This window comes from Fukomys damarensis, unplaced genomic scaffold (assembly GCF_012274545.1).
Source record: "Fukomys damarensis isolate Sample0158 unplaced genomic scaffold, DMR_v1.0_HiC HiC_scaffold_19, whole genome shotgun sequence".
Taxonomy (NCBI): domain Eukaryota; kingdom Metazoa; phylum Chordata; class Mammalia; order Rodentia; family Bathyergidae; genus Fukomys; species Fukomys damarensis.
This window is the reverse complement of record NW_022900931.1, coordinates 11,138,320-11,147,062: the sequence shown is the minus strand read 5'-3', so window position 1 is coordinate 11,147,062 and position 8,743 is coordinate 11,138,320. Positions and strand designations below refer to the sequence as shown.

The 8,743-nt window shown below is 48.1% G+C and overlaps 1 protein-coding gene across 1 annotated transcript in view; it reads left to right on the top strand.

Moving 5' to 3' along the window:
• Gsg1 (germ cell associated 1) overlaps positions 1-8,743 on the top strand; it is a 16,580-nt gene that overhangs the window by 1,591 nt on the left and 6,246 nt on the right. Inside the window, 1 exon segment of the mRNA XM_010638409.2 lies at positions 8,399-8,720. Within this exon segment, the coding sequence (XP_010636711.2) occupies positions 8,399-8,720 (322 nt within the window).

Below are 8,743 nucleotides of genomic sequence, written 5' to 3'. Positions count from 1 at the left end.
TCTCTCTCTCTCTCTCTCTCTCTCTCTCTCTCTATCTCTCTCTCTCTCTCTCGCCCTGGGAGGAGTGAGAACTGAAGATGTCTGTGAAGTCTAGCCTGATTCCTGGTAGCAGTGCGAGTTCATTTCCCCTCCCTTTCCACTTAAAAGAGCTTTCCCTCCACCTCCTTGGAGCTGTAACTCTTTCCCCTCCTTTAAGCCTGAGGAGGTTAAGTAATTCGGCTGAGGCAGCGCTCCAGTCACGGGTGAAGTGAGATTTGCTGGAGGGAGTTGTTTTTCTCTTAAATAAGGTTCTTTTTTGGTGGTAGTGGTGGCAGTTATAGTGTGACTTGAACCCGGGGCCTTCACACTGAGTTCATCACCCACCCCTTTTTTAAATTAATTTTTTTTCTTTTCTAATTCTGAGACAGGGTCTCGCTAAATCCCTAAATTTGTCATCCTCCTGGGTCGGCTTCCCAGGCCGCTGGGATTGCAGGCAGGTGCCACCGCCCCCGGCTGAGGTTCCTCCAGAACAGGACCTTTAGGGGAAGGAAGGCGCAAGGAAAGCATTGACTTTGGAGTCCACAAGCGACCCCGAAGATCCTCAAGACCCGCTCTCTGGCAGGGCGGCTCTAGGAGGCCCTCGGGTCGCGGTTCTCAGCCCACGCCGGAAGGCCAAGGAACAAACAGCGGCTCCCCTGCCCCACCCGGTCTGGAAGTCCAAACGCCACTAGGGCGGGATTAGCCAAACAATGTAAAACACTTCCTACCGTGTCGCCGTGGCGACGCGCGCCCGCTGCTAGGCAACGGGGCGCCGTAGTAAACGCGGCAGAGAAGAGCGTTACTCATCCCCGGGGCGGCAAGGGGAGCTGGCGGGGACAGGGCGACAGTCGGGAGGGAGGGGAGAGCGAGCGGGAAAGGACGTGATGAGGGGGGCGCGGAGGAGCGGGCGACGTCCCCCGCGCGTGAGCGATTGCCCCACAGGATGCGCAGATGTGCTGCCCCTCTGATTCACTCCAGCTGCTTGGGGCAGCGAAGAAAGGCGGCTTCCTCTCCTGGAAATGATTGCATTAGCAAAAGCCCTTCAATAATTCCATTAAAAAGCGGAAAGGGAAAGGCAAGAGAGCGCCCCCCTCCTCCAAATATTTTCCTTTGGTCCTTCTCACTGAACAGGAATTCGAGTTTTTCCAGCACTGGGCTCATGTCAGAAAGGCTGGGGTCGCTTTACTGTGTGAGTCTTTGGAGCGAAGTGGACCCAACTACACTGGATAGCTTGGTAAGAATCAGCCAGAAGCTGGAAAATGCAGAGCTAACAGTGCTGTTGGGTCAGCAACAGCAAAGGGCCTGAAGGGGCTCATTCTTTTCCCGTCCCTCTCTGGAGCAGAGGTCAAAATATCCTGCGTGAAGACCTCCCTTACTTTCCTCAGTCACGTGCCCCATACCTAAAAGTTGCAAGGAGAGCCACAAAGGCTCCAGACAGATCATCCCGAGGGGCCCTGATCGGTAGAAAACCACGCAGCTTAGAAGACGAAGTATTTCCAGTCTGTCACTGCCTTTTGAGCAATGTTTGTCCCCAGTGTCTGTGAAGTAAAGATAATGCTCGTTCATGAGATCATTGCTGTTTTCTGAGCTTTGCTCATGAAAAAGTAGGAATGTTCCCACAGGTGAGAGGAAATGTATTGTCAGAGAATCTGTCTGCTGCAGTAGTGGGGGCATCTGTGTAGACAGGCAGAGGGTGTGGTGCCGTGGACTCTTTTTGCAGCTTCGCATGTCCCTGTGTGTGTGTGCGCGCGCGTGTGTGTGAACTGGGAAGAACTGTTTCGGCTTGAGCCATAGAAGGCTGTTTGGGTAGAGCTCATTATTCAGATCTTCTTGCACAGGCTTCCTACCATTTTTCACAAGCCCGGCTGATGCTATACACATCACTCCTGGACATTAAAACAGCATTAGGCTTGGGGGTGAATAAAACATGGCTGCTACAGTAGCCAGTAACTCAAAGTCAAGTAAGCATAATACACAAACCCTCAAGCTACAGGGGAGGTGGCCACATCAAAACATGCAGGAGCAGAGAACAAGGCTGTGTCCATCAGAGTTCCCGTCAGACAAAGCCCACTCCAGACTTTTGTCTACTGAGTCACAGAAAGGAGTTGGTTAATGGGACATGAGTTGGGAATCTGGCTCCAGGGAGAAGGACAGAGAAATTAAGGTCAGGGAGGGTAAAGAAGAAGGGTCCAGTGTGGGTGATGTGAAGAAAGGAAATAAATACCCTCAGGGGGGCTTCGTCCTTTCTTAACCATCCTTTCAATTGTCTGTAATCTACAGAGTCTTCACAACACAATAAACCAAATGTCCATCTGCAAAGTGTATGTAGGTATCATAATCGCCTCTCTCTTTGTGCATTTAACAAATATGGCTTGTGTCATACAGGGAACAGGGACTACATATCTTAGTAGATGCTTAGTCCCAACTCTCGGCTTTGTGATATCACAAACGGTGAGGTGAACTCCTATCGGGGGAGTCACCCTGAAATGGTGAGAGTCCAACACACCAAAGTTAAACGTTGTTCTGAGATGTGGCATCTTGGTGCCCATGCTGAGTTGTCAGCTTCTGATCCTAGCCTAATTATATTTATGTTACACTGACTAACAATTACTTTTTCTCTTCTAAGAAAGGAAAAGGAAGAAAAAAAATATATTTACATGCCCAAATTACAATGAAAGGAAATGAGTAGGACGCTGGACTCTGATTTTTGTGGCCAGGCAGAGAAACTTGTGTTTTGTCAAAAAGAGGAAATTAGACGTTGTGGCCCAGGGGTCCCTTGGGGAGGGGGAGCCCAAGATTGGTCACATCCAGCAGCCAACCTGCCAAGCACCCACCAAAAAAAATGCACAACCTTGGAAGAGGTGGACCCTGGCTTTGTAGAAGCCTAAAATAATATCACTTTGGAGGCCCTCTGGAAGAAAAATAATACAAAATTACAAGTCTGAATTCAGTAACAGGGTCTTGGGAGCAGCCCAAGCAAAAGCGGGTAGCTCTGGGCTGAGGCTTCATTAGCTTGGCTCTAAATCCACCTCTGGGCCTCCTCACGCAGCATGCTCGACTCTGCCACTCCCGTCCCCTTCTCCCTGGAGAAGGCAAAACTTCAGGCTGTTAAGGCAGGGGGGAGGGGTGCGGTTTATGAGCAGAGGTAATAAAAACTGAAGACACAGGGCTGTGCCAAACAGTGACTCAGAGAGGAGTATGAGAAGCGTCTACAAGTATTTGGAAGGTGTAAGCACAGAGAAGGGAAAACAATTGCGCACTGTTCAAGGGTGGAGAGAGAAGGAGGATACAATTAAGCAGAGAAAAATGTGCACCAAACTCATCAGGAAACATGTATTTTGTGATACTGTGCTGCTGTATTTCCCCTGGGAAGTATTTGAGGATTTACTGAATCACTGAAAACTGGAACTGGCCACCCAAAAAATGTGCTACAGGAAACAATCCCAGAAGAGGTCTTCCACGGAGTGGCAAGTCCATTCTAAACCCTGAATTCCATCAGGCCTACACACAGTATTCTGTAGATTAGCAGGCATGCAGGGAAGGGGCTAAATGAAAAAAAGAGAACAGTTCCTACTAAGAGCGGCCACCTCCACCCACGTTTTGCTGATGGGGAAGCCGGGATGGAAGAAGAAATAATATGGAGAAATAGCGCCACCCAGTGGCCAGGAATCCAGCAGTCTATTCAACAGAAAGTGTGGCCATGTTACATGTAATGCACCCTGGACATGTGCGCACCTGTATTGATTTGCTTCTTAGCATCAGTCTGGAAAGAGTAGGGAATATGCTGGGTAACAAAAGCAGTATCCAAAGAGATTCCTTTGGCTAGAATTGGACTAAAATTCCACTCAGGTTAAAGGAACCCTGGCTTTAATTCTCTTAACTGCATAAATATACAGCAAGAAAACTGACTTAGTGGTTGATCCAGAAGAGGTGAGGGAAAGGTAGGGAAGGATATGAAGGGTTTCATTAAATGTACACCTAAAATGAATCCAACAAGGAATCGTCTTACGTTAATGCCCTAGGGATATATTAAGAGCTTTCTAAAATTACAAATTCCTGGAATCACAAGGTGAAGTCCAGAGATTTCCATATTTTCCAAACGTTTGTTGTGTTTGGTTGGAACTGCCCTAGGATGAAGGAGAGGCCTTTGAGGAATTTACAATCAGCACAAATCACGATGGTGCCATGGAGTGTCGTGAGAGAGGTACAATGTGACAAGGGCAGAGAGAAGGAACTGTATGTCTTTGGAAGAAAAACACTTTCAAAGAATGAGTTATTTTTTTACACTTGATGAGAGGCAGCTTGGGGAGTAAAAAGCGATTGAGGGTGTTCTTGGCAGAAAGGAGAGCATCAGCAAAAGTATACCCGATGTTCACACAGTGTTTAGGGAATCGCGCAAAGTTACAGAATGTCATCCAGTAATTTGTACAGTTTTGAAGACAGACAGAATGACTTGTACTTCTAGGTAACTGGTAGCAAGAGGACACAAGCAGACAACTCATTAATTTGTCGGATTTTTTTTAAATTTTAGAATAAATAATTTGTTTTTAGAAAATGAGGCTGTCATTCCTTTGCCCAAAATGGAGAGCAGTCGTCCACAGGCATCGCAGTACTGTCCTCGGAGTTATGTATCCCTGATCCCACTGTGTCCATATCCTGCACTCTATTCCCACACAACACACTCTTTCCACACACCCTGTAGAGGGGGCGCTGCATCACCCTACTGAAGACACAGCCTAGAACCTGAAGACCACCCATGGAACAAGGAAGCTATTCCAGTGTGAGGCTCCCTGAGGTCCCGACATGGCAGAGACCATGACCTCTTCAAATGTATGGAAAACCCTACTCAAGGGGAGGGGGACTTCGGTAATAGTAATGGTGGCCATGTAATATTTTCTGTGTCTGCCAGAAAAATCAAGCCCGGTCCACTCACACCAGTTACCCCTGAACTGGCAGGGAGATTGAAATGAAATCATTTACCTCTGGAAATGCAGATCCTCGCCTTGCTGTACTTAATCCCAGATCTCCATTGGCGAGTGCTCTGGTGCAATCGCCTGGAACAGCTGGGCTGTGATTGCATTTCCAATTATTAAATGCCCGTGTTCAATGTAAGGCAGCATTTAATCAAGAGGCATTCCAAAAGTATGTCATAGAAGGGGGAAGGCAAGGGAGGAGGGTGAGAAGGCAGTTTTCATCCTTACAACATTAAGCCGAAGGTGCGTCCCAGACAGGCTGCCAAATGCGGACCATGGTCAAGGTAACCAGCTTCCCCTCTTTATTGCTCAGGAGATAAATCCAACAGATGATTTGCACCTGGTACTTTTATGAGGCACTCCTGTCTCAATTTGTCGTCCTTCCTAACCTATGCCACTGCCAAGTTTTTCTGTTAATATATGTTGCTGGAAGGAGTACTGACATATTGGCACCCTTGAGCTTCCTCGTGATCTGAGCCTCTGTCAGAGAAGCCACTCTGCCCCTGGTCCGGAGAGTTGTGTCGCCTTGGCATAGGGTCTGTCTGCATATGCAAAGATACAACTTCTCTCCAGGATTCCTCTAAGGAAATCATGGCAAAGTGAGATTTGTTCTTCCAGTAAGAGGTATCTGGGTCTTAGAGAGGAAGGGAATGTAACATAGAATGGTACAATGAGGCCTGAAGATAATTCTTAAGGAGGCTCTTGAATGAGATGATCATCCATTATCAAGATCATTCTTGAGTGGGGCTGGCTTCTCCAGCCTGTCCTCAATACTTCTGGAAGGAGCACTATGAGCTAATCTGAGGTCTTCTTCATCCTTTGTTTCTCAGAGCATCTCTCGACTTCTCTGTTACTTTGGTGCCCCAGAGTGGGTATACTTCGGTGTAGGGTTTTTTTAAATAACCTGGAGATTGACTTAACATTAATGCATGTTAACTTAAAATGGATTGAATGTGGAGTTACAGCTGATGTGATATGATGTGATAGTAGACAATTTTCAAACCCAGTAAGACTGAAAATACTGTTGAAAACTAATCCTGAGGTGACAGTTTTAGAATTGCCTAAATCCTTAGTTTCATCTTTATACAGAAAGGTCAGTGTAGATGTTCTACCTGAAAGTCCATTTCTATTCAGAAATAGGTTCAAGAATAATTAGAAGGGCTAGAGATTTAGCTCAGTGGTGCCATGCCTGCCTTGCAAGTACAAGGTCCTGAGTTCCATCCCCGGTACCAGAAAACAAAAAAGAATCCGAAAAGATAACTCAGTAACACAACAATGAAGAAAACCAATAGGATTGTCACAACTACAAAGATGAAAACATTCTTCTTGGGGAACTGAGCAACACATATCTCCGGGATCTGGCAATGTAAGGTCTTCGCTTCTTTTAATGTTGTGTGTGTGTGTGTGTGTATCTACAGTCAAGGTTACCAAGAGTTTTGCCAGAACTGACAAATCCTGATGGAATTAAATTGTTGAGTGCTTTTTTAAAAAATCACATTAGCAGATTGCTTTCCTGAAGCTATTTTACCCTTTGTCTTATGTTCTTGTTTTTGTATATATGCCAACCTTGTGTATTTCTTACTGTCACAAATAACAGGCAGTTTGTGGTACACACTGCTTTAGTCCCTGGAAATTCTGAAGGACAAATAATTACAGCTCTAAACTAAAGCTCTGTGTTAAATGTAGAAGCTGTTAAGCTGGGGGTAAGGACAGAGGCAGATTTATGGGCCTGTTCATTTAGCCATGGTTTTATTTACATCTCTTAAGCTAAGCAGATTTGGGTCTGATTAATTCTGATACAAGACATACTCTGGAAAGCTCAAGATGGTTTACTTTAAGAGCCGTCTGTCAGCAACTAAGCACAGACCTCTCTTCTGTTCAAAATGCACTCGTGTAACAGCATACACTGTTCCAGAACCCAAAGCACAGGGCTTATTGGAGTTATTTTTCTAAATCAAATCAAATCTGGCTCCAAACCACCTCTCGACAGAGTTGGCACATTTAATACCGGTCATTTTTAGGTCACCCTCTTCATGGGTGACAATGCCGAGGAAAGTGGGAGCTGCAGCCAGAGCCGCAGTGCCACACAGTGCGTCCCCACTCAATCAACACCACTGTGGCATCCGGCTCCCTACTGAGGGCTTGGCGATGGCCCCTCCCAATGGCCCCATGGCACTCAGGTGCAGCTCAGTGTCACCACGCAGCCACCTCTCACTTGAGATTCTGGACTCAGCTGGCTACCTCCCTCAGAACCCACAAGCCCCTCTCCTCCCGCAGGGCTTTCAACAGCCCATGCCCGCCTGGCTCACTGCCTGCTCTGTCCTCCATCTGCACAGCTCCATCTGCTCCCCTAAGGCTGATGCGGTTCAACAGTCACTAACGCTGCTAAGGAGTAGAGAAGGTAGGAAAAGGACACCAAGCGCTCACTCTGTTACAATAACAAATAGCTCTGCAAGTCAGTGCTGCTACCTTCCAAAGAAGACACCACCAAAAATAATCACCACTGTGGGTGCGCCCGGTTGCTTCTCTAAGCCCTGCAGATGACAGCCGCCACGGCTTAGCCACAGTCTGACTGAGGTTGTCGCTCTTGGGTGCTTGCTCAAACCATCCTCAATTTAACAATCACTTCCGGAGTGAATGCGTAATGTGCAAAAAACGCTGCACAAGATGCTTTGGGAAGACAAAAGTGAAAAAGACGTGTTTGCTACCTCGAGCAATTTGAAGTCTCAAGGGGAAGTAAAGTAGGACTGCAGATAAATGTAAAAGACGATGGAGAAGTAAAAACCGAGTCCTTGAAGCTCTCCCCAGGGGCCAGCGAGGGGAACTTCCTACAGCGCTTGGTGCTCCGGACCAGCTGCAGAGGGGAGGGTTCCAGGCAGCAGCAGTGGTTGTAGTGCACTTTCGCTCTCTCTTGCTGTCTCTGGCCATCCGAGGGGATGATTTGGTGGCTGCAGACAAATCCATTTCTGCTGCTCAGAACACGTGCTGCCTGTGGGGTCCTTCTGGGGTCTTCCCCAAAGGCGCATGCACGCGCGTGCACACACACACACACACACACACACACACACTCGTGTTTGCCAGAGGCCACGTGGACACGTTCACCTTGAAGCAGAAACAGATTTCGACACGCGTCCAACTCAGTCTGGCTTGCGCGTCCCTCGTGATGGTGCCCTCTGGTGGCGCACCTTTACCTCTCCACCATGTGTCCTGCGCAGAGCCCAGCCGTCTTGACTCCATCTGAGCTAATCACTATTGCTTTTCTGTAGGAACCACACAAGGTTCAGCTTCAAGCAGACCTCTCAGCTAGGCCTCGGGAGAAAGCGCTGAGTGAAGGAGAGGGAGCACGCCCCCGCCCCCGGCTCTCCAGCCCCCTAGCCCCTCGCCACCCTTCTGTTTGTGTGTTGCAGATGGCACTCACGAAGGGCTCCTCTGGCCAGCGGACATTCGTATCTGCCGTCCTCAGCATGCTATCACTCAGCCTCTCCACAACATCCCTGCTCAGCAGCTACTGGTTTGTGGGCACACAGAAGGTGCCCAAGCCCCTGTGCGGAAAAGGTCTGGCAACCAAGTGCTTTGACATGCCACTGTCCCTGGAGGGCAGTGTCACCAACAACACATCAGCCCAGGAGGTGGTACAATACAGCTGGGAGACTGGGGATGACCGCTTCTCCTTCCTTACCTTCCGAAGTGGCATGTGGCTGTCCTGTGAGGAAATCCTGGAAGAACCAGGTAGGCTTCTCCCCTCATCTGCC